The sequence below is a fragment of the Stegostoma tigrinum genome, chromosome 38, assembly GCF_030684315.1.
Source record: "Stegostoma tigrinum isolate sSteTig4 chromosome 38, sSteTig4.hap1, whole genome shotgun sequence".
Lineage (NCBI taxonomy): Eukaryota > Metazoa > Chordata > Chondrichthyes > Orectolobiformes > Stegostomatidae > Stegostoma > Stegostoma tigrinum.
In genome coordinates, this window is record NC_081391.1 from 21,431,605 (window position 1) to 21,457,790 (window position 26,186).

A 26,186-nucleotide genomic window follows, 5' to 3' on the forward strand; every position below is an offset into this window, starting at 1 on the left:
CCCAGCACAACAGGCTGAGAAACTGACACCTCTTCTTCATTGACTTCCTCGTGCAGTTTGTCACAACCACCTTAATTTAGAAACAAAATGTTAAAGCTTTTTTCAATTGCCAGTCATCATCAGTTCTGCCCTTCTCTGTGTCAGTGCGGGATGGCCCCCAGGAGTATAAATACAGAGCTTGTCGGGGAGCAACTCAGTTCTAGGGTGGTCTTGGTTTTAATGAACAAGGCTAGTGATGATGGCCTCCCAAGCGTGTCAGAACTACCACAAGGACTGTGAGGATGCTGTGAACAAACAGATCAACCTGGAGCTTTATTCCTCCTATGTTTACCTCTCCATGGTGAGACTTGTGATCTTGAATGGTCTATTTCAGTGTTAGGGCTGTGATATGATTGTACTGATCCTTTAAGTGGCTTCTTGCTCAATGATTTAGTACTACCATATATCTTGTCTGTTGTCCTTCCTGGAATGAATCCTGTGAGTGCTCTTAATGCTAATTCTGTCGCAATTTTAAGCTTGTCTTGTGTTGGAGCTGGCTCTTGTCTAGGAGTCCCCAGTATGTTGTAATTCTGGGCAGAGCACATTTTTGGTGCTGAGGGATGGCCTGGTTCTGCTTCTTAATTCAACTCCTCCTTCCATGTTGATATCAATGGCCCATTTATATTTGAAATCATTTACATCCTTGTGGAAGCTTGCATCAGTCCAAATCTAACTTTTTATATCTTGTCCTTTTAATGAAGCCTTTTTTTTAATAAACATCCTAACTGTGATTAACTACTGGAAATAAAAGACTAAAATGAGCTGCTGGAAAAGCTTAGTGGGTCTGGTAGGATCTGTGGTGAGAAATCAGTTCCTGTTTTTGGTCCAGTGACCTTTCCTTCATGGTTTTTAGTTGCTACTTATGAGGAGCAGACTTTTTCCACTCCCAAGATGGATTATCTGGAACAAAAATCAGTCACTGTCTCTTGTGCAGATGAGGTGTTAGGACAGTGGGGCTAAATCAGATGAGTGATGTTGGTAATGTGAGGAGCTCAGATTTCAGCTTCTCTTGGTCAACATGCACATGTCCCTTCGTTCTGTTGGACAATGCCCTGATTGGCTTCCAGCACTGGGTAATAGTGTTTCTGACCTGCAGTGCAGGGATGTCTAATGCCTGTTGCCAGCTGTGACCGTCACCGTGCACTGTCTCACCAAGTCACCGACCAGGGGTTGTAGCGGGTGCTACTTAATCTTTATTTCTAGATGTTTGAACAAATGTCTGTCTAGTTTAGTTTATGGATGACCATAAATGTAAATACCTGTCTTCTTACTGTCCATCTAACTTCCATTTCGTGAGCAAAACCAAGCTGAATTGAGTGAAATTTACTTCCCATTTTGTCTGTTTGCAGTTCTCTCTCTTTGACCGGGATGATGTTGCCCTCCATCACTTTGCTGAGTTCTTCAAGGAGCAGTCCCATGAGGAGCGGGAACACGCTGAGAAACTGATGGCATTCCAGAATAAACGTGGAGGCTGAGTCCTCCTGCAGGACATCAAGGTTGGATTCTGAGAATGTCTGTCTGTTTGCAGCTTTTTGAGCAGCTACAATCGACTGGTATCTCCATCTATTTAGCTTCAGGATTGATCAAATACTATGTCAAGGGCAAGTTGTTCACCAAAACAGGATTTGTTTAGGGAAAAGGGAAATACTTTGCATTTGTGACTCAATAGCAGAAGGCAATTCAGATGATCCAGGCTACTGGATGGTGAGCACATGTCCCTGTATGTGACTCTATATGGACAAGGTGAGGTAACAAAAGGTAAGGCTGAGAACTTGCAGCTACAAAAAGCAGCAGCATCCAACCTCACTACATCCAGAAGAGGTTTGTAATGCCTTGGGACCATTCTGGTCACTACATCAAACAGTAAAGCAAGGGATTACTTCCATTGCGACTGATTCTAGATACGACTTCTTTCAGAATTCACAGTAACAGTGAGATATGTTAACATTTCTTTATTCTCAGACCAGCATAAAATCTAGAGGGTTTTTGTATCCAAGTAAAATTTTTTGTCTGAATGTAACCCCTGGAAATGATGAGGGATAACTAACTGATCAGATGTAGACTAATGATACAACTGCCTGCTGAGCTGTGCTTTCTGTTCCTGCTTCCCTCGCTTCAGAAGCCAGAGCAGGATGAGTGCAGCAATGGTCTGGAGGTGATGCAGAGAGCTCTGCAGATGGAGAAGGATGTGAACCAGAGTCTGCTGGATCTGCACAAACTTGCCTCTGACCACATAGACCCTCATGTGAGGTTTTATCCCTTTCCTGGTAGAAAGTGATCTGTTTGTGTACTTCCAGGGTGGGGAATCCAATTATTTTTCTACCTGCCTCCTGCAGGATGTTTAAACAAAACCTTGTGAAGGCATCACTTGCATGCCCCTCCCCCATAGGGAGGTGATGGTCACTTCTGTCATGGGAGGTCACTGACATTTTTTGATCCTTGTTGGATTAATTTTGTCTTCCAGCTGTGATTTCATGGAGAGGCACTACTTGGATAAGTAAGTGAAGATGATCAAGAAGCTGGGAGATCACATCACCAACCTGAAGAGACTGGGAGCCCCTGACAATGGCATGGGAGAGTACCTGTTTGACAGGTTCTCACTCAGCTGAATGGGGTCAATATCTATCTGTTGTACATGGTGACCTCATTCTACTAAATGACTAGTTGTTCTCTGAGCAAATTAAAAGAGTGTTCACCATGGAACTGAGTACAGTGTGTAATTTTCATAGCTTCCGGTTCTTGGAGGTTTTTTGTGTTTTAACATCTGGTAATCAAATCCATTTTCTGTTCTTTCTTGCAACCTTTGATTCAATGCCTGCCCCAGTAATTTGCTCGGTGTTTGCTTCTGCTGAGAGTCTGTAGGGATTGAGTGGGCAATCTTGTCCTTGGAAATGCCACAACTGGCAAATATCTGCATTGCAGACAATGCCAGAACAAAATCTGTCCTCAGCTTTCCCAGGACAATTTTTCAGGACCAGCTTCGGCTCAAAACCATGACTGAAATCTGTCCTGTGCCTAAACATTAGGCATTGCCAAGGCCCGTCCATTCATTCAATCTTCAGCATTTTTGGAAAAACCAAGCTGACACTGGAAACCAGGAACAAAAGCTGCTGGGAAATCTCAGGTTTGGTAGTGAGAAGTGTTGAACAGAACCGGGACATGAGACACGTGTTTATCTCTTGAATGATTTTGTTGCCAGGCCATGAGGTGTTTTCCACCTACTTGTTCTCTTGCTTAAATCCTACTGACTTTAATAGGTCACAAAATTCCTCATTACAAGGATATAAAGTTGACCAATCGTGCAAGGTACACCTGCTTTTCTGCAACTGTTTACCATTTACATGTTTCCTGCGCTAGAGAATTGTTTCTCTCGTATGTCCTTTCCATTCAGTAGAATGAAAGCTCTGCTTTCTCCCTGACAATGCTAATGACTATGGCCTCTATTAGGCAATGAAGCAGTGCCCACCTTCTAAAGCATCTGCTGTAACTCCTGTCCTTGCTCTGCAATGCAAAGGTGACAAATGCTGAGGACACCTGATGACAATAAAGCAAAAACCAAAATACCACTTGCAGAAGTCAGTAGTTCCAATTTCCTTTACATTTAATTGTGAAGAAAATCAGCTTTCTGATGTAATCTGGCCTCCATGTGGCTCCACACACGCTGCATTGGGTCTAGCTCATTGCTGTCAATCACAATTAGTCACTGGTTTCTAATGGATGACCACTGACAATTCCTTGACAGGATAAGGATGTCACTGACCAGGCAGCATTTATCCTCTGTCTGAACTGCCCATGGGCCCATTAGTCAACTACAGTGCTTTAGGCTTGGTGTCATATACTGGCCAGACCAGGTAAGGATGGCAGTTTGGCAGTTCCCTTCCCTGAATGACTTCAGTGAAAGGGATATTTTATTCAGACTAGGAATTGCATGCTCATTTTTAGGTTCATAATGCCCGAAGAGAGTTTTTCAGACAGAATCAGGACAATGGGCCTCAGTCCCACACTCCAGAAGCTTAAGAGTTGCCAGCTCAGAGCAGCCACGAGATTCACTCCTTCCACCACTGACACACAGGGACTGCAATGTGTACTATCACCAAATGTTGTAGAAATCCACCAAAGCTCCTTAGACAACACCTTCCAAAGCCCCCATTACTTGCCATGGGACAAGGGCAGCAAATACATGGAGCACAACCGCCTCTAAGTTCTACACCAAGCCATTCACCATCCTGAATTGGAAACATGGTCCCATTCCCCTAGTGTGCTGGATCAGAATCCTGGAATTCCCTCCCTAACAGCATTGGGGATCTGCCTACACCAAATGGGCAACAGCAATTCAAGAAGGCAAGCCACCACATTCTCTCATCTAATGTTAGGCCTGATCTCTGAGGGTTTCAACTACCTCTGGCTGATGGTTCTTTTGTGAAATTGTCAAGTTCTAGCTCAACCACAGCTGGAGTGCTCAGTTCTAACAGCTTCGACCCAAAGATGGTTATGCACAGAATTTCTGGAATGAACTTGGACAGAGAGCTGGTTCATTGATGATAACGGTTTGTCCCAGTCCCTCTGTGTAGAAGGTTCAGGGATGGCTGTGTTTGAAATTTCAAAGAGGATTAATGGATTTGACAGAGTGGACAGACAGAATCTGTTTCTTGTCTATGGTCATTGAGGACTGTGTGCAAAATAGGATTATAATTTTCACATTACAACTAAATCATCCAGGATAGTGTCAAAAACAGCTTCTTTGTGGAGAAGATAATATGCGCACGTGCTGTTAGATATTTATTGGGTAAGGCTTGACTTTGACAATCACTTTCTAATTTCAACACTAAAAATATGTGAATAACACATTTTGTTTGAGAAACATAGAAAGACAAAACAGGCTCAATGTTCCAAATCTGATGTGAGTACAGGAGCAGAGAGACTTTGGGTTTCAAATATGTGATTATCTGAAAGTGACCAGCCAAGATGATGCTGTTATTGAGAAGGCTGTGGTGAACCAAGCATGTGGATGAGGGAAGGGCAGTTGACGTGGTGTACATGGACTTCAGTAAAGCCTTTGATAAGGTTCCACATGGTAGGCTATTGGAGAAAATACAGAGGCACAGGATTGAGGGAGATTTAGCAGTTTGGATTAGAAACTGGCTTTCTGTAAGAAGGCAACGAGTGGTGGTTGATGGAAAATATCCAGCCTGGAGTCAGGTCACTCGTAGTGTGCCTCAAGGATCTGCTTTAGGACCACTGCTGTTTGTCATTTTTATAAATGACTTGGACGCAGGCATAGGTGGATGGGTTAGTAAGTTTGCAGATGACACTAAAGTCGGTGGAGTGGTGGACGGTGTGGAAGAATGTTGCACGTTGCAGGGAGACTTGGATAAACTGCAGAATTGGGCTGAAAGGTGGCAAATGGAGTTCAATGCAGATAAATGTGAGTTGATTCAATTTTGGGTGAATAACAGGAAGGCAGAATACTGGGTCAATGGAAAGATTCTTGGCAGTGCGGATGTGCAGATGGATCTTGGTGTCCATGTACATAGATCCCTGAAAGTTGTCACCCAGATTGATAATGCTGATAAGAAGGCTTACCGTGTGTTAGGTTTTATTGGTAGAGGGATTGAGTTCCGGAGCCGTGATGTCATGCTGCAACTGTACAAAACGCTAGTGCGGCCTCATTTGGAATATTGCGTGCAGTTCTGGTCACCCCGTTACAGGAAGGATGTGGAAGCATTGGGAAAGGTGCAGAGGAGATTTACCAGGATGTTGCCTGGTCTGGAGCGCAGGCCCTATGAAGAAACGCTGAGGGACTTGGATCTGTTCTCATTGGAGAGAAGTAGGCTAAGAGGGGATTTAATAGAGACATACAAGATGATCAGAGGATTAGATAGGGTGGACAGTGAGAGTCTTTTTCCGAGGATGATGACTTCAACTTGTACAAGGGGGCATAGCTACAAATTGCAGGGTGATACATTTAAGACATTTGTCAGAGGCAGGTTCTTTGCTCAGAGAGTGGTAAGGGCGTGGAAAGCCCTGCCTGCCAATGTAGTTAACTCAGCCACGTTAGGGGCACTTAAACAGTCCTTGGATAAGCATATGGATGGTGACGTGATTGTGTAGGAGGTGGGGCTTGGATTAGCTCACAGGTCGGCGCAACATCGAGGGCCGAAGGGCCCGTTCTGCGCTGTATTGTTCTATGAGCCTTGTGTTTTCAAATTGAGGCATCGAGCATAAAAGCAAGGAATTGATGATACCCCTCTACAACTCATTGGTTAGACCACATTTGCAGTGATGTGCTCAGTTCTGGGCGTGGCTTTTCAGGAAGGGCATTCAAGCCCTGGACAGAGTTCAAAGGTGATTTATAATAATGACACCTGGAATGGGGAATTTCAGACACACGGAAAGATTAAAGAAATTGCGCTTATTCTCCTTGGAGCAAGAAGCACTTGTTGAAGTGATCAAAATTATCACCAATTCTGTCAGGGTAAAGGGGGATATTCTGTTTTCACCAGTGGATACGTTACTGACGAGGGGTCACAATTTGTCAGTGAGGGAGCTCACAGTGAGAGGAGGAGAAACCTCTTCACTCAGAAAGTTGGTAGGGTTTGGTATGCGTAGCTGACAGGAGTGATGGACGCAGATTCCACAGGTGGCTTCAGAAAAGCAGCTGTATACATATATGGAAGTGGCAAATTTAGAGGGATACAGACATAGGGCTGGAGAGTGGGGCTGCGTGTGGAATGCTTTCAGAAACTGAATCAGGCACGATGGGCCAAATGGCCTCCTATCATTAAAAATCCTCTGCATGTTCCCCCAGGAAATTCTCAGAGTTTGGAGAGGGGCTTTGTACTCCTCTCAGTGGGCACCTGTACAAGGCACATTTAATGTGGGAAAGCTGTTACACATCAGCAGAGACATGGTCCTTTACACAAGGTAGACCCAGTTCCACTGGCAAAGAAATGTTGACTGGGGATCCCCCCACTGCTGACCTTCACCCACCGTCACAGCCAACGATAGCACACGCCTATCTTCCACCTGGATGGCCGTTGGGAACTTGTTTTGCATTGCACTTTACCAGGACCCTCCCCTCGATCGTACCATCCTGGGTGGCCCTGCCAGGAGGTGAAATCCTCTTCAGGTATCACTCTCAGAACCAACAGAACACTCGAGGCTCTCCATCACTGCGTGGTGACAATCCACAGGCAGGAGCTGGAGGCAGGGAGATGCTGCTCAGGTACAGACCCATCACAAAATCGGAGAATTGTTGTGGCACAGCAGGCGGCCATTCGGTCCTTTGTGCCTGCACCTGTTCTGGTTGTTTTCTAATTCTGCCTGTAGAGATGTTACAAAATCTCTGGATCTGGTATGGACTTGGACCAAGGCTTCCTGGTCCACAGCTAGGGACATTACCCCTGCATCACAATACCCTGGCTGCACTGGTTGTACAAACTTAGAATCATCGAAAAAAAATTGTTGGATTCGGCCATTCAGCCCCCTCCAGACTGCTCTGCCATTCCATGTGATTGTGGCTGATTCCATAACTCAGTCCCATCTTCCCACTCTCTCACCATACTCTTTGATCCCTTCAGCCCTCAAAGCTGCACCCAACTGCTCCTGGAAAACATTCAAAGTTTTGGCCTCAAATGTTTTCTGTGGCAGAGAATTCCACAGGACCCCCACTCTCTCGGTGAAGAGATTTCTCCTCATCTCAGTCCTAAATGTGTACTTAGGCTGTGACCCCTGATCCTGAACTTTTCCATCATCAGGAACATCCTTCCTGTCTTTTCCACAGCTGACACTATGACAATTTTCGATGACCCCGAGCCAATTTCCCACCTTTCTTTCCCAAATCCCAGCACAACAGGCTGAGAAACTGACACTCCCCTTCCTCAATGAGTCCCTTCTGCAGTTGATCACAACCACCATAATTTAAAAACAAAACGAGCAATCTTTTTTCAAACCATATTTACTTCTTTTAAAAAAGAACCAAATAACACACGACCTGATTGAGTGGTGCAGAAGGTTTGAGATGCCGAATGGCCTCCTGCTGTTCCAATCACAGAATAACCATCCAGACCTGGCTCTCATCTCCACCTCTGATCAGCTCTGCTTAACACACCCTCCCCCTCTCTCTCATTGGTGCCTACATCCAAGGGTCATTCCTGATTGGCCAGCAGCAACTGTCAGTCATCATCAGTTCGGTCTCCCTCTGGGTGAGTGCCGGTTGTCTCAGGAGTAGAAACACAACAGCTTTGGGGATTGAGGCCTTTGTTCCAGAGTTGTCCTTGTGATTGTGAGCAGGAATAGTGAAGATGGCTTCCCAAGTGTGTCAGAACTACCACAAGGACTGTGAGGATGCTGTTAACAAGCAGATCAACCTGGAGCTCTGTTCCTCCTATGTTTACCTCTCCATGGTGAGCTTTGTGGAATTGAAGCCTGTGTGATAAGTGTTGACCTGTTTGGGGTTTTTATGCTGGGTTAATGACTTAGCCGTAGCATGTATTGTTTTCTGTGGCCCTTCCCCTGATGCAATCTTGTGCAAGTCCTAACACGGACTCTCTGTTCAGGTTTTGAACACTGTCTTAATATACAACTGGCTCCTGGGTGTGGATCCCCAGTTGTCCATCTCGGGACAGTGTAGCCCTTGGTGATTGTTTTCGTTGAACTCTGGAGGGTTGAGCTGGTTTTGCTGATAAATTTAACTTGGTTATATCCCTTTTCTTCAGAAAACCTTCCCTGGTAGGACACAAATGTATCCTTTTGTTTGAACCTGGCCCCATTTGCCAGACTGGCTTATGTTCAAGATCTAAAGTTCCCTTAACTAAAAACAGCAACTGCTGGAAATCAAACAGCACCAAGAATAGCTGGAAAAGTTCTACAGATCTGCAAAGAATGGTGGAAGAAATTGGGTCAAATTTTGGGTCCACTGACCCTTGCTCAGTGTGTTTTGTGAGCTATGAAAAGTGGCACACACTTGAAATATTAACTCGTGTACAACAAAGCAGTTAGAATTCTGTGTGGAGTGGGTGGTAGGACACTAGGGTTATTCAGGTGGGTGATGGTGATAATGAGGCTGCTGACTGAGATTTCTGGCTGTGTTAATGACTGACTGCATTATTCATAACACTTCATTCAGTTGGACAGGGGTCTAACTGGTCTCCATGTGCAGAACAGGGATATGTAATGGTTATAGACAGCTGTCCCCTTTGTGCACCATGCCACACTCTATCGCACCATCTTACCCAAACACAGGTGAGGGATTGCATTTGGCTTTTGTCCTTTTATTTCCAGAAGTCTGGCTAAGTATCTGTTATATGGGTTATAATCCACGGAAGGTGACTTCCTGGCTCTCTAGTTTTGTCCACTTAAATGTGGAGTCAAGATGGTGACTGGGTTAGTATCTGAGGAGAGGCATTGATGTATTTCAGACATTTCCCTTTCTTGCCTCTTTACCCCTCGACAGGTCTCTTACTTTGACCAGGATGATGTTGCCCTGCGACACTTTGCTGAGTTCTTTAAGGAGCAGTCCCATGAGGAACGGGAACATGCGGAGAAACTGATGGCATTCCAGAATAAACGTGGGGGCCGAGTCCTCCTGCAGGACATCAAGGTTGGATTCTGAAGCTTTCTGTTTGCAGCTTGTTGTGAGCAGCTACAATCGACTGGTATCTCCATCTATTTAGCTTCAGGATTGAACAAACCCTGAGTGAAGGGGAGGGTGTTCCCCAAAATAGGATTCCCTTTCAGGCAAAAGGAAATACTTTGTCCTTGTGACTCTTCAGCAGAAGGCAATTGAAATGAACCAGAATAGGGAGTAGATTTTGCTGTGAATGACTCTTTGAGACAAGGTGAGGTAACAAAGTATGAAAGGGAACTTTTGCAGGTGTGGAAACTAGCAGTGTCCAGCCTTTGTGAATCTAGATGTTTCTGATAACTTGTGACAATTCCAATCACAATAGGAAAGCCAGGAATTACTTCCATTGGTACCTATTCTCTGCATGTGAATTCTGAGAATCTACATTCACAGTAGAATGTGTTTAGAAAATTTCTTAATCCCTCAGTACAAAATCTAGGAGTCTTTCCCAAATTAACATTGGTTTGTAGTACCTCCTACAATGATGAGGGATGACTAACCAGTGTAGACTAATGACTCAACTACCTGCTGAATTGTGCTTTCTGTTCCTGCTACCCTCCCTCCAGAAGCCAGAGCAGGATGAGTGGGGCAATGGTCTGGAAGCAATGCAGAGAGCTCTGCAGATGGAGAAGGATGTGAACCAGAGTCTGCTGGATCTGCACAAACTCTCCTCTGGCCACACGGATCCTCATGTGAGTTTGTAAACTTTCTTCTTGGAAGAAAGTGGTGTGTTTGTGCACACTCTGGGTGAAAATCCAACTACCTCTCCAGCCTCCTGCAGGCTGTTAAAACAAACTTTCAAATACATCACCTGAGTGGACCTCCACATGGTGGTGATCGTCACATCTGTCATGAGAGGTCACTTTCAGACACCTTTTAGATTCCTCTGAATTAATTTTGTCTTGTTTTCCAGCTGTGTGACTTCCTGGAGAGGCACTACCTGGATGAGCAAGTGAAGATGATCAAGAAGCTGGGAGATCACATCACCAACCTGAAGAGACTGGGAGCCCCTGACAATGGCATGGGAGAGTACCTGTTTGACAGGCTCACACTCAGCTGAATGGGGTCAATAATGTGTATGTTGTACATGGTGACATAATGCTAGTAACTCGGTTGTGCTGAGCAAATCAAAATAGTGTTCACCATGGAACTGAGTACTTTGCCTAATTTCACAGCTGCTTCTGGCTCTTGGTATTGCTGTTTGCACATCTGATCATTAAATCCTTTTCTGTTACTTCTGATTAACCTTTAATTCAATGCCTGCCCCAGTAGTTTGCTCCTCTTTTGTCGGTACGAATTCAGTCAGCAATCAATGTAGTGGAAATCCCACAAGTGTTCGGGTTTTTTTGTCAGTACAACACTGTTTACTAGCCAAACAACTTTTCAGGACCAGCTTCTAGTCAATAGGCAGGGGACTGGTCTCAGTCAAGCTAAGTGTTGGGAACTGAACTGGAGCCCTGCCCTGTGCAATGTTCAGGTCTCATTGGAATAAGCAGCTGCAGGAAATCTCAGGTTTGGCTGCACCTGGGGGAAGAACTGTTCAGTCCTAGGACCTGAGACACATTATCATCTCCTGACAGATGTTGCCACACCTGTGACTTTTTCTAGCACTTGGAGTCTAATGATTTGAGCATACATTCACTTTTCAAACAAGAATATAAAGTAAAAAAAATTTAGCCTGGAAGATGCACTGATCTCTTTAGCAATTGCTTATCTACAAAGGATACAAGTGGTTTCGCTCCCATTTCCTTTGCTCCTTTATCACTGGTGGAAGGAGTGAGTCTCATGGCTGCCTGTAAGAGAATGAGAAAACTTGTTTTCACTTGTCTCAGGCTCTCACGCGTGCACTCGCCAGAGAGAATGACCTGTTAGTCAAGGCAGCAGTGCCCATCTTGGAGCAGGTGTGGCACAACTTCTCAGTGCTCTGCAACGTAAAGATTACATAGGCTAAGAACACCAGGTGAAAGTAAAGTTAGAACCCAAATACCATGAGGAGAAATCAGCAGTTCCAATCTTTAGCTCTTTATTTTCAATGAAATCAGCTCTCCTGCTCTCAACTGACCTGCATGTGCCAGCACATGCACTGCTCTGTGCCTGCCTTGTTCCTGATGTTCAGGGGTGACAGTCTCCTCTATTAAAAGGATGTGGATGTCTCTGAGCTGACTGCATTTATTATCCATTTCAAATTGCCACAAGGCCAGGTCAGAGGTGCACACATCGCTGTGCTTGCAGGGTCATATGCAGGCCAGGCTCGGTAAGGATGGGTTTTTGACACTGAATTGAATGCTCCTCATTACCTTCTTAATTCCAGAGCGGTGTCAGATAGAATCAGGAGATCAGGCCAACACTCCAGAAACTTGATGGCCTCCAGCTCCAAGCAATGATTGTCAAGCTCATTATTAGGTTCTTATTGCCAGAAGAGAGTTGTTCAGACAGAATCAGGTCAACGGGTATCGGTCCAACACGCCAGGAGCTTAAGAGCCTCCAGCTCAGAGCAGCCGCGAGATTCATTCTTTCCGCCACTGACACACAGGGACTACAATATGTGCCGTCTAACAAATGCTGTAGAAATCCACCAAATCTTCTTAGACAACACCTTCCAAAGCCCCCATTCATCCAGTGTTGGTGGATCAAAATGCTGCCATTGCCTCACCAGGAGCATTGAGGATCTGCCTCCACTAAATCAACAACAGTTCAAGAAGGCAAGCCACCACATTCGCGAATCTAATGTTAGGCCTGATCTCGGACCAGTTCAAATATCTCAGCGTGGAGGTTCTTTTGTTCTAGTTCAAACATATCTGGAGTGCACAGTTCGAGCAGGTTGGACGCAAAGATCGTTATGAACAGAATTTCTGGAATGCCCCCGGACAGAAAGTTAATTGGTTACGATGATAATACTTTGCCCAAGCCCCTCTGTGTAGAAGTGTAAAGGACGTCTGTGCTTCAAGTTTCAAAGTGGATTAATGCATTTGACAGGGTACATAGAGAGATCCTGCTTCTTTTCAATCCTCATCTAGGACTAAGAGTGGGGAATATGATTACAATCCTCGCATTAGAAGTAAATCATCTATGATAAAGCCAAAAACAGCTTCGTTTTGGAAAGGATAATATGTGAATCAGCAGATACATTTTTATTTGGTCAGATTTGATGTTGCCAATTGCTTTCCAATTTGAACATAAAAGATGAATGCATTTTGCTTGAACAAACGTAGAAAGACAAAACAGGCTCGATGTTTCAATTCTGAGGCGAGTACAAGAGCAGAGGGACTTTGGGTTTCAAGTATGTGATTACTGGAAAGTGGCTGAGCGGGATAAAGCTGCTATGAGAAGGCTTTTGTGAAATGTGTGTTTTCAAATGGACGCAGAGAGTATAAAAGCGAGGAATAGATGTTACACCTGTACAAATCATGGGTTAGACCACATGTGCAGTGTTGTGTTCAGTTCTGGGCATGGTATTTAAGGAAGGACATTGAAGCCCTCGACAGAGTTCAAAGGGCATTTACGAGAATAACACCAGGAATGAGGTATTTCAGATACAAGGAAAGATGGAAGAAATTGGGGTAAATCTCCTTGGAGCATAAATGTTTAAGAGGTGACCCTGTTGAAGTGATCAAAATAATGAACAATTCTGTCAGGGTAAAGGAGGATATTCTGTTTTCACCAGTTGATTATGGCAGTAATGAGGGGTCACAGTTTGTCAGTAATGGAGCTCTGAGATGAGAACAAACCTCTCTATTCAGAAGGTTGTTAGGATTTGGAATGTGATGCCTGGGAGAGTGGCGGAGGTAGATCCCATAGGTGGCTTCAAAACAAGAACTGGATATATACTTGGAAGTGACGAATATAGAGGGTATAGGGCTGGAGAGGGGGCCTAGGTGGGTAGCTCTTTCGGAAGCCGATACGGACATGATGGGATGAATGGCCTCTGTCATTAAAAATCCTCTGAATGTCCACCCAGGAACTTTTGTAAATTTTGGGTTTGTATTCTTCTCAGTCTTAAATGTCCAACCCAGTCCTCTTACATCAGGATACCCTGATCCTGGACTTCCCCCCCCCCATTGGGAACATCCTTCCTGTCCTTGCCCCGTCTGATCCTGTCACAGTTTTCTATGACCCAGAGTCAATTTCCCACCTTTCTGTCTCATATCCCAGCACAACGGGCTGAGAAACTGACACCTCTTGTTCGTTGACTTCCTCGTGCAGTTTGTCACAACCACCTTAATTTAGAAACAAAATGTTAAAGCTTTTTTCAAACCAAATGCAGTTCTTTTTAAAAAAGAGCCAAATAACTTATGAAGAAGTGTCCAGACCTGAAACATCAGCTTTCCTGTTCCTCTGATGCTGCTTGACCTGCTGTGTTCATCCAGCTCAACACCTTGTTCTACAAATGACCCATGACCTGATTGAGTGGAGCAACAGGTTTGAGATGCTGAATGGCCTCCTGCTGTTCCAATCACAGAATAACCATCCAGACCTGATTATCATCTCCACCTGTGATCAGCTCTGCTTAACACACCCACCCCCTCTCTCTCATTGGTGCCTGTATGCATGGGTGGTTCCTGATTGGCTAGCAGCAATTGTCAGTCATCATCAGTTCTGCCTCTCCATGGGTGAGTGCAGGATGGTCCCAGGACTATAAATACAGAGCCTGTGGAAGAGCAACTCACTTCTTGAGTGGGAATAGTGAAGATGGCCTCCCAAGTATGTCAGAACTACCACAAGGACTGTGAGGATGCTGTTAACAAGCAGATCAACCTGGAGCTCTATTCCTCTTATGTTTACCTCTCCATGGTGAGCCTTGTGACATTGAAGACCTGACCTCAAGTTGAAGCCTGTGATATATGTGCATTGACTCTCTTAGGTTTATTTTCTTGCCTAGTTTAATGATTTAGTTGTAGCATGTGTTTTGGTCTGTGGCCCTTCCCTGACTGAATCCCAGTGAAATGGTTCACACTGACTCTGTTGGAAACTTGAAGTTTGTCTTGTATTGCAACTGACTCCTGGGTGACCATGACCACTTTGTTATCTCTGGACAATGTACTCCTTAGTGACTTTTCTTCTTCCTCTGAAGGGATGAGCTGATGTTGCTGATAAACCTATATTTTCCTTAAATTTGGTTGCAATTTTCTTTTAAAGAGAAGATTTCCCTGGTGAATTTTTCTATGCAAAATGTACTTGCACTCTTAAAACTTTGCCCCATTCACCAGGCTGCCATCTGATTTGGCCCTAAATGAGTTCTTTCTTTTTTGAAAGAAAAGCATCTGCTGGAAATTAGAAACAGCAACAAAAACAGCTGGAATAGCTTTACAGATCTGGCTGGATTTAGAGAAATCAGTTCATGTTTTGGGTCCAGTGACTCTTCCTCAGAAGTCATCCTCCTCCTAGCTATTCAGTAGGAGGAAAGACAAGTGTGGCATGTTTTCACACTCCAAATGTGAATTACTGGAAAAAAAACCAGTTAGAACTCAGTGCTGAGTAGATGGTAGGACAGAGTGGGGTTATTCAGGTGGGTGATGTTTGTAATGCTGGCGCTCACTGCGATTCATGGCTCTGTCCATCCACGTGCTCTTTCTTAGTGCTGTGTCCTTGATCGGCTGGTTGTGTGTCCTCTCTTTCTTCTATCTACAATGGGAGAAGACCTTCTGCCTGTCTATCATGTTCCAGTAATTAAATGTCCAGTTCTGGTTGCCATACTAACAAAAGGATGTGAATGCTTTGGAAGGGGGTGCAGAGGAGGTTCACCAGGATGTTGCCTGGTATGGAGGGTGTGAGCTAGGAAGACAGGTTGAGTAGATGAGCATTATTTTCATTAGAAGGTGGCAGATTTGGGGGTGGGGTCCTGATTGAGCTCCTCAAATTCATGAGGGGTGTAGACAAGGTGGATAGCAAGAAGCTTTTTCCTTGAGTGGGGAACTCAATTACTAGGGGTCATGAGCTCAAAGAGCAGGGAAGATTGGGTGAGATTCCTTTCAGTGTGGAAACAGGCCCTTTAGCTCAGTGCACACTGGCCCTTGAAGCATCCCACCCAGACCCATTTCCCCTATAACCCCCATACCACTGAATGCTACAGGCAATTTATCATGTGGATATGTTTGGAAAGCTCTTTACGCAGAGGTTGGAGGGTGCCTGGCACACATTGCCTGTGGAATTGGTAGATGCAGTCACACTAGTGTCTTAAGATCTATCTGGACAGGTACATGGATGGGCAGGGAGCAAAGGGATAGAGACCCTATGAAAATAGATGACCAATTTGAGACCAGATGTCGCTCGGTGCAGCCTTGGAGGGTCAAAGAGCCTGTTCCTGTGCTGCAGCTTTTTGTCCTTAAATGTGGAATCAAGATGGTGACTGGGTTAGTTTCTGGTTGAGGAGTGCCATTGAATTTCAGATACACTTCCCCTTCCTGCCTGTTTCTTCCCCCACAGTTCTCTTACTTTGACCGGGATGATGTTGCCCTGCGTCACTTTGCTGAGTTCTTCAAGGAGCAGTCCCATGAGGAGCGAGAACATGGAGAGAAGCTGATCACATTCCAGAATAAACGTGGAGGTCGTGTCCTTCTGCAGGACATCAAGGTTGGATTCAAAATTTTTTCAGCTCAATACAATGGACTGATATCTCAACATGATCAGGTTCAGGATTAGACAAATACTGTGTGAATGGGAGGTTGCTCACCACAATAAGATTCCCTTCACTAAAAAGAAACACTTTTGCACTTGTGATTGAACAATAGTTGGCAATTGTGATAATCCAGTATTCTGGATGGTGAGCAAATATCGGTGTCTGCTGCAGCTTTGGACAAGATGAGGTGTCAAAAGGGAAAACAAAAGTCTTTCAGGTGCTGAATTCATCAGAATGAAGCCTTTATACATCTAGAAGATGTTTCTGATGCCTTGAGATCACTCTGATCACTGCCTAGCAGGATCTGTTTAGAAATGTCCCCTTCAAGAACAGTACCAAATACAGCATGTGTTTTACCAAGGTCAAGTTGGCCTGTAGTACCTCCCCTACAATGATGAGGGATAACTAACTGATCAGATGTAGACTAATGATACAACTGCCTGCTGAGCTGTGCTTTCTGTTCCTGCTTCCCTCCCCGCAGAAGCCAGAGCAGGATGAGTGGGGCAGTGGCCTGGAGGCAATGCAGAGAGCTCTGCAGATGGAGAAGGATGTGAACCAGAGTCTGCTGGATCTGCACAAACTGGCCTCTGGCCACACGGACCCTCATGTGAGTGTGGTGTATTTAAATCTGGGTTTTTGAATAAAAACAGGGATCAGACACTTGGTCCTTTTTGTTCGCCACAAGATCTCATTTGACATTGTGGAGGGTTTTCTTGGGTTGTACCAAGATCCTCCTGTTTCTAAAACTGAGCACTTTCTCGTGTGTATTTGGCAATCTCCATGACATCACTTCACTGTTCGGTCTCCCAATCTGCATTTGGTCGGATTTAACCAGTTCCCTTCTTTGCTTTCTCCAGCTGTGTGACTTCCTGGAGAGGCACTACTTGGATGAGCAAGTGAAGATGATCAAGAAGCTGGGAGATCACATCACCAACCTGAAGAGACTGGGAGCCCCTGACAATGGCATGGGAGAGTACCTGTTTGACAGGCTCACACTCAGCTGAATGGGGTCAATATCTATATCTGTTGTACATGGTGACCTCATTCTACTAAATGACTAGTTGTGCTCTGAGCAAATTAAAATAGTGTTCACCATGGAATTGAGTACAGTGTGTAATTTCCATAGCTTCTGGTTCTTGGAGGTTTTTGTGCTGTCATGTCTGATCATCAATACTTTGTTCTTTGTGACATCCTTTGATTCAATGCCTGCCCCAGTAACTTGCTCAGTGTTTGATTCTGCTGTGTCTGGGGATTGAGTGGGCAATCATTTTATTGGAAATTCCATAACTGGTAAGGTTGTTGACAGATAAATCAGCATTACTGACATGTACTCACAGGGACAAGTTTGCAGGACCAGCTTCTAATCAATACACTGACTGAAATCAGTCCTTTGCCTGAAGGGTAGGCACTGATCCAATGCACTGCCCTTGGCCATGTGTTTGGGTCTCTTTTTAAATAAGCAGATTCTGGAAACCAGGAACACAACCTGCTGGGAAATCTCAGGTTTGGCAGCATTGGGAGGGAGAAGGGTTGAACAGAACCTGGCCATGAGACACGTGATCATCTCTTGATTTGATGTTGCGTTGCCTGACAGTGAGGTGTTTTCCAGCAATTTGTTGTAATGCCTCGATGTTACTGATTTTAGTAGATTGTACAATTCCTCCTTTTAAAGAGTAATATACACTGCTTTTCTGCAGGTTTTTCCTCTTGATAAGGAATTGCTTATGTCACTGTTCCCAGAGCTCGGGAATTAGTTTCTTTGGTATTTCCTTTTATACAGGTAGGAGGAAGAAAAATCTACCTTGTCTCAGAATGCTAATGACTAGGAACTGCCTTGGGAATGAAGCAGTGCCCACCTTGTTCCCTGTGTGATAATTTCTATTATTACCCTGCAAAGAGGTGACAAATACTGCGGATGCCTGGTAGAAAATCAAGCTAAAATGCAAATACCATGTACAGAAATCAGCAGTTCCAATTTTTACCTTTGTGTTCAATTTTCAAGCAGATCAGCTCTCCTGCTGTCGACTGGCTGACCTGTGACTCCACACCGTGCACTGGGGTGGCTTGATAACTGTCAATCAGCCCTGAATTAAAATGTGACTAGTTTGTGTAAGGGCTTTAACAGGATCAGGCTATCACTGACAGGCAGCATTTATTATCCATCTGATTACATTATCCATCTCTGATTTACCACCCCCCCCCTGCCCAGCCAGCCCATGAGTAATTCAAATTAAAACCCTTTGCTGTGGGGTTACACATAGGCCAGATCAGGTAAGGATGGCAGTTTCTTACAAACAAGGACATTAGTGAACCAGAAGAGGCTTGGTTGGACCCTGTCTTCTGGAATGAGAATGATGTGCGTGAAATTCAGTGATGTCAGACAGACTCAGGATAACAGGTAGCAGTCTAACACTCCAGAATGTTGACAGCCTCCATCAAACGAGTAGCCACTCTCGTCAATCCTTCCACCACTGACATACGCAGAGACTGCAATATATACCATCGACCAAAGCTCCTTAGACAACTTCTTAAAACCACAACTACTTTCCATCGGACAAGGGCTGCAGATATGTAGGAACACCACGCATCTCCACATTCTACACCAAGCCACCGATCACCCGGCGTTGGAATCGTAACCCCACGTTCCCTCCCTAACAGCAGTATGGATTTGCCTACACCAAATGGGCTACAGTAATGCAAGAAGGCAAATCACCACATTCTCGAAACTAATGTTGGCCCTGATCTCTGAGGGGTTCAAATACCTCTGGATGGAGAGGTTTTGGTGAAATTGTCAAGTTCCTGTTCAACCATAGCTGGAGTGCACAGTTCTGGCAGGTTCGACCCAAAGATGGTTATGCACAGAATTTCTGGAAGTAACCTGGACAGAGAGATGGTTAATTCATGATAATGGCTTGTCCAGTCCCTCTGTGTAGAAGGTTAAGGGATGGCTGTAATTGATATTTTTCGGAGGATTAATGGATTTGACAGGGTAGAGAGGAAAGAACCCATTTCTTCTCAATGATCATCTCGGACTGTGCGTAGAATGGGATGACAATCTTCACGTGAGAACTACATCATCCAGGATCATGTCAAAAACAGTTACTTTGTGGAAAGGACAATATCTGCGCGCACAGATATTTACTGCACAAGGTTTGATGTTGCCAATCACTTTCCAATTTCAAGACATAAAAATAAAGTGAGTAATGCATTTTCGTCGAAGAAACACAGAAAGACAAAACAGGCTCGATGTTACAAATCTGATGTGAGTACAGGAGCTCAGAGACTTTCGGTTTCAAGTATGTGATTGTCTGAAAGTGGTCAGGCAGGATGAAGCTGTTATTAATGGAGATTGAGCCACTTAAGAAGATTTATTAGAATGACCCGAGGAATGAGGAATTTTAGATACACGGAAAGATTCAGGAAAATGGGGTAAATCTCCTGGCAGGTGACCTTATTGAGAGGCGACCTTGTTGACGTGATCAAAACTATGAACAATTTTGATAGAGTAAACACGATATTCTGATTTCAGCAGTTGACTTGTCAGTGACGAGGGGTCATAGTTTGTCAGTAGGGGAGATCAGAGTGAAATGGGAAGAAACTTGTTTGCTCAGAAAGTTGTTCGGATTTGGAATATGCTGCCTGGGAGAGTGACGGAGGTCGATTCCACGGGTGGTTTCAAAACAAGAGTTGGATATGTCCTTGGAAGTGACGAATTTAGAGAGTGACAGCAATAGGGCTGGAAAGTGGGACTAATCAGGTAGCTCGTTCAGAAGCTATTACAGGACGGTGGGCTGAATGGCCTCCTGTTGTGAAAAACACTCTGAATTTCCACCCAGGAAATTCTGAGAGTTTGGGGACAGGGTTTGAATTCCACCTGTACAAGGCACCTTTAATGTGGGAAAGCTGTTACACATCAGCAGAGACATGGTCCTTTACACAAGGTAGACCCAGTTCCACTGGCAAAGAAATGTTGACTGGGGATCCCCCCACTGCTGACCTTCACCCACTGTCACAGCCAACGATAGCACACGCCTATCTTCCACCTGGATGGCCGTTGGGAACTTGTTTTGCATTGCACTTTACCAGGACCCTCCCCTCGATCGTACCGTCCTGGGTGGCCCTGCCAGGAGGTGAAATCCACTTCAGGTATCACTCTGAGAACCAACAGAACACTCGAGGCTCTCCATCACTGCGTGGTGACAATCCACAGGCAGGAGCTGGAGGCAGGGAGATGCTGCTCAGGTACAGACCCATCACAGAATCGGAGAATTGTTGTGGCACAGCAGGCAGCCATTCGGTCCTTTGTGCCTGCACCTGTTCTGGTTGTTTTCTAATTCTGCCTGTCGAGATGTTACAAAATCTCTGGATCTGGTATGGACTTGGACCAAGGCTTCCTGGTCCACAGCTAGGGACATTACCCCTGCATCACAATACCCTGGCTGCACTGGTTGTACAAACTTAGAATCATCGAAAAAAAATTGTTGTATTCGGCCATTCAGCCCCCTCCAGACTGCTCTGCCATTCCATGTGATTGTGGCTGATCCCCTAACTCAGTCCCATCTTCCCACTCTCTCTCCATACTCTTTGATCCCTTCAGCCCTCAAAGCTACACCCAACTGCTCCTGGAAAACATTCAAAGTTTTGGCCTCAAATGTTTTCTGTGGCAGAGAATTCCACAGGACCCCCACTCTCTCGGTGAAGAGATTTCTCCTCATCTCAGTCCTAAATGTGTCCTTAGGCTGTGACCCCTGATCCTAAACTTTTCCATCATCAGGAACATCCTTCCTGTCTTTTCCACAGCTGACACTATGACAATTTTCGATGACCCCGAGCCAATTTCCCACCTTTCTTTCCCAAATCCCAGCACAACAGGCTGAGAAACTGACACTCCCCTTCCTCAATGAGTCCCTTGTGCAGTTGATCACAACCACCATAATTTAAAAACAAAACGAGCAATCTTTTCTCAAACCATATTTACTTCTTTTAAAAAAGAACCAAATGACGTATGACCTGATTGAGTGGTGCAGAAGGTTTGAGATGCCGAATGGCCTCCTGCTGTTCCAATCACAGAATAACCATCCAGACCTGGCTCTCATCTCCACCTCTGATCAGCTCTGCTTAACACACCCTCCCCCTCTCTCTAATTGGTGCCTCTATGCATGGGTGGCTCCTGATTGGCTAGCAGCAACTGTCAGTCATCATCAGTTCGGTCTCCCTCTGGGTGAGTGCCGGTTGTCTCAGGAGTAGAAACACAACAGCTTTGGGGATTGAGGCCTTTGTTCCAGAGTTGTCCTTGTGACTGTGAGCAGGAATAGTGAAGATGGCTTCCCGAGTGTGTCAGAACTACCACCAGGACTGTGAGGATGCTGTTAACAAGCAGATCAACCTGGAGCTCTATTCCTCCTATGTTTACCTCTCCATGGTGAGCTTTGTGGAATTCAAGCCTGTGTGATAACAGTGTTGACCTGTTTGGGTTTTTATGCTGGGTTAATGACTTAGCTGTAGCATATATTGTTTTCTGTGGCCCTTCCCCTGATGCAATCTCGTGCAAGTCCTAACACTGACTCTCTGTTCAGGTTTTGAACACTGTCTTAATATACAACTGGCTCCTGGGTGTGGATCCCCAGTTGTCCATCTCGGGACAGTGTAGCCCTTGGTGATTGTTTTCATTGAACTCTGGAGGGTTGAGCTGGTTTTGCTGATAAATTTAACTTGGTTATATCCCTTTTCTTCAGAAAACCTTCCCTGGTAGGACACAAATGTATCCTTTTGTTTGAACCTTGCCCCATTTGCCAGACTGGCTTATGTTCAAGATCTAAAGTTCCCTTAACTAAAGACAGCAACTGCTGGAAATCAAACAGCAACAAGAATAGCTAGAAAAGTTCTACAGATCTGCAAGGAATGGTGGAAGAAATCCGGTCAAATTTTGGGTCCACTGACCCTTGCTCAGTGTGTTTTGTGAGCTATGACAAGTGGCACACACTTGAAATATTAACTCGTGTACAACAAAGCAGTTAGAATTCTGTGTGGAGTGGGTGGTAGGACACTAAGGTTATTCAGGTGGGTGATGGTGATAATGAGGCTGCTGACTGAGATTTCTGGCTGTGTTAATGACTGACTGCATTATTCATAGCATTTCATTCAGTTGGACAGGGGTCTAACTAGTCTCCACATCGCGAACAATAGTGTTTTATCACCTGCAGAACAGGGATATCTAATGGCTATAGACAGCTGTCCCCTTCATTGTGCACCATGCCACACTCTATCGCACCTTTTTAGCAAAACACAGGTGAGGGATTGCATTTGGTTTTTGTCCTCTATTTCCAGAAGTCTGGCTAAGTATCTGTTACATAGGTTATAATCCATGGAAGGTGACTTCCTGGCTCTCTCTAGTTTTGCCCACTTAAATGTGGAGTCAAGATGGTAACTGGGTTAGTATCTGAGAAGAGGCATTGATGTATTTCAGACATTTCCCTTTATTGCCTCTTCCCCCGACAGGTCTCTTACTTTGACCGGGATGATGTTGCCCTGCGTCACTTTGCTGAGTTCTTCAAGGAGCAGTCCCATGAGGAGCGGGAACACGCTGAGAAACTGATGGCTTTCTAGAATAAACGTGGAGGCCGAATCCTCCTGCAGGACATCAAGGTTGGATTCCAAAGCTTTCTTTTGCAGCTTTTTGTGAAATACCACTCAATTGTGGCTAGCTCAATCTGTTTAGCTTCAGGACTGAGCAAATACTGTATGAATGGGGGGGTTGCTCACCACAATACGATTCCCTTCACTAAAAGGAAACACTTTTGCACGTGATTGAACAATAGTTGGCAATTGTGATAATCCAGTATTCTGGATGGTGAGCAAATATCGGTGTCTACCGCTGCTTTGGACAAGATGAGGTGTCAAAAGGGAAAACAGAAATCTTTGAGGTGTGGAAAGCATCAGTATGAAGCCTTAATACATCTAGAAGATGTTTCTGATGCCTTGTGATTACTCTGATCACAGCATAGCAGGATCTGTTTAGAAATGTCCCCTTCAAGAACAGTACCAAATACAGCAGGTGTTTCGCCAAGGTCAAGTCGGCCTGTAGTACTTCCCCTACAATGATGAGGGATAATTAACTGATCAGATGTAGACTAATGATACAACTGCCTGCTGAGCTGTGCTTTCTGTTCCTGCTTCCCTCCCTCCAGAAGCCAGAGCAGGATGAGTGGGGCAATGGTCTGGAGGCAATGCAGAGAGCTCTACAGATGGAGAAGGATGTGAACCAGAGTCTGCTGGATCTGCACAAACTGGCCTCTGGCCACACGGACCCTCATGTGAGTGTGGTGTATTTAAATCAGGGATTTTGAATTAAAAACAGGGATCAGACACTTGGTCCTTTTTGTTAGCCACAAGATCTCCTTTGACATTGTGGAGGGTTTTCTTGGGTTATACCAACATCCTCCTGTTTCTAAAACTGAGCACTTTCTCGAGTGTATTTGGCAATCTCCATGACATCACTTCACTGTTCGGTCTCCCAAGCTGTATTTTGTTGGATTTAACCAGTTCCCCTCTTTGCTTTCTCCAGCTGTGTGACTTCCTGGAGAGGCACTACTTGGATGAGCAAGTGAAGATGATCAAGAAGCTGGGAGATCACATCACCAACCTGAAGAGACTGGGAGCCCCTGACAATGGCATGGGAGAGTACCTGTTTGACAGGCTCACACTCAGCTGAATGGGGTCAATATCTATATCTGTTGTACATGGTGACCTCATTCTACTAAATGACTAGTTGTGCTCTGAGCAAATTAAAATAGTGTTCACCATGGAATTGAGTACAGTGTGTAATTTCCATAGCTTCTGGTTCTTGGAGGTTTTTGTGCTGTCATGTCTGATCATCAATACTTTGTTCTTTGTGACATCCTTTGATTCAATGCCTGCCCCAGTAACTTGCTCAGTGTTTGATTCTGCTGTGTCTGGGGATTGAGTGGGCAATCCTTTTATTGGAAATTCCATAACTGGTAAGGTTGTTGACAGATAAGTCAGCATTACTGACATCTACTCGCAGGGACAAGTTTGCAGGACCAGCTTCCAATCAATGCACTGACTGAAATCAGTCCTTTGCCTAAAGGGTAGGCACTGATCTAATGCACTGCCCTTGGTCATGTGTTTGGGTCTCTTTTTTAAATAAGCAGATTCCGGAAACCAGGATCAAAACCTGCTGGGAAATCTCAGGTTTGGCAGCATTGGGAGGGAGCAGGGTTGAACAGAACCTGGCCATGAGACACGTGATCATCTCTTGTTTGATTTTGTTGCCTGACAGTGAGGTGTTTTCCAGCAATTTGTTCTGATGCCTTGGTGTTACTCATTTTCGTAAATCGTAAATTTCCTCCTCCAAAGAGTAAGATAGAATGCTTTTCCGCAGTTTTTTTCTTTGACATAAGCAATTGCTAATTGCACTCTTCCCTGAGCTAGGGAATTAGTTTCTTCAGTATCTCCTTCTTACATGTAAGAGAAAGGAAACATCTACCTTGTCTTACAATGCTAAAGGTGAGGAACTGCGTTGGGAATGAAGCAGTGCCCCCCTTGTTGCCTGTGTGATAATTTCTATTATAACCCTGCAACAAAGAGGTGACAAATACTGAGGATGCTTGGTGCAAAATCAAGCTAAAATGCAAAGAGCATATGCAGAAATCAGCAGTTTCAATTTTCAAGCAGATCAGATGGCCTGCTGTCGACTGGCTGATCTGTGACTCCACACAGTGCACTGTGGGGGCCTAATCACTATCAATCAGTCCTGAATTACAATGTGACTGCTTTGTGTAAGTGCTTTTAACAGGATCAGGATATCACTGACGGGCAGCATTTATTATCCAGCTCTGATTACCCACCCAGCCCATGAGTCATTCAAATTAAACCCCTTTCCTGTGGCCGTGGGGTTACACATAAGCCAGAGCAGGTAAGGATGGCAGTTTCTTACAAACAAGGACATTAGTGAACTAGAAGAGGTTTGTTTGCACCATCACTTCTGGAAAGAGAATGATGTGCAGGAAATTCAGTGATGTCAGACAGAATCAGGAAAACAGGTAGCAGTCTAACACTCCAGAATGTTGACAGCCTCCAGCAAACGAGCAGCCCCTTTAGTCAATCCTTCCACCACTGACATACGCAGAGACTGCAATATATACCATCTACCAAATGCTGTAGGAATCCACCAAAGCTCCTCAGACAACTTCTTAAAACCGTAACTACTTTCCATCGGACAAGGGCCGCAGAAATGTGGGAACACCACGCATCTCCACGTTCTACACTAAGCCACTGCTCATCTGGCGTTGGAAACATAGCCCCACATTCCCTCCCTAACAGCAGTATGGCTTTGCCTACACCAAATGGGCAACAGTAACGCAAGAAGGAAAGTCACCACGTTCTCTAAACTAATGTTAGCCCTGATCTCTGAGGGGTTCAAATACCTCTGGATGGAGAGGTATTGGTGAAATTGTCAAGTTCCTGTTCAACCACAGCCGGAATGCACAGTTCTGGCAGGTACGACCCCAACAATGGTGATGCACAGAATTTCTGGAAGTAACCTGGACAGAGAGATGGTTAATTCATCATAATGGCTTGTCCAGTCCCTCTGTGTAGAAGGTTAAGGGATGGCTGTAACTGATATTGTTCAGAGGACTAACGGATTTGACAGGGTAGAGAGGAAAGAACCCATTTCTTCTCTATGATCATCTCGGACTGTGCGGAGAATGGGATGACAATCTTCACATGAGAACTACATCATCCAGGATCACGTCAAAAACAGTTACTTTGTGGAAAGGACAACATTTGCACGCACAGATATTTACTGCACAAGGCTTGATGTTGCCAATCACTTTCCAATTTCAAGACATAAAAAAAAGTGAGTCATGCATTTTTGTCCAAGAA

The 26,186-nt window shown here is 44.8% G+C and overlaps 2 protein-coding genes and 1 pseudogene across 2 annotated transcripts; all 3 read left to right on the forward strand.

The window, feature by feature from the left end:
- The first annotated feature begins 238 nt into the window (after positions 1-238).
- On the forward strand, positions 239-10,724 carry LOC132206399 (ferritin, heavy subunit-like). The gene is made up of 4 exons (XM_059640508.1): positions 239-340; positions 9,494-9,640; positions 10,231-10,356; positions 10,578-10,724. The coding sequence occupies exons 1-4, from the start codon at positions 239-241 to the stop codon at positions 10,722-10,724; spliced, it is 522 nt and encodes a 173-aa protein (XP_059496491.1).
- A 3,629-nt stretch (positions 10,725-14,353) lies between these two features.
- LOC132206404 (ferritin, heavy subunit-like) lies at positions 14,354-17,284 on the forward strand. The gene is made up of 4 exons (XM_059640513.1): positions 14,354-14,455; positions 16,088-16,234; positions 16,762-16,887; positions 17,138-17,284. Exons 1-4 carry the CDS (start codon positions 14,354-14,356, stop codon positions 17,282-17,284), a joined length of 522 nt encoding a protein of 173 aa, XP_059496496.1.
- A 4,340-nt stretch (positions 17,285-21,624) lies between these two features.
- LOC132206400 (ferritin, heavy subunit-like) lies at positions 21,625-23,979 on the forward strand (annotated as a pseudogene).
- The last annotated feature ends 2,207 nt before the right edge of the window (positions 23,980-26,186 follow it).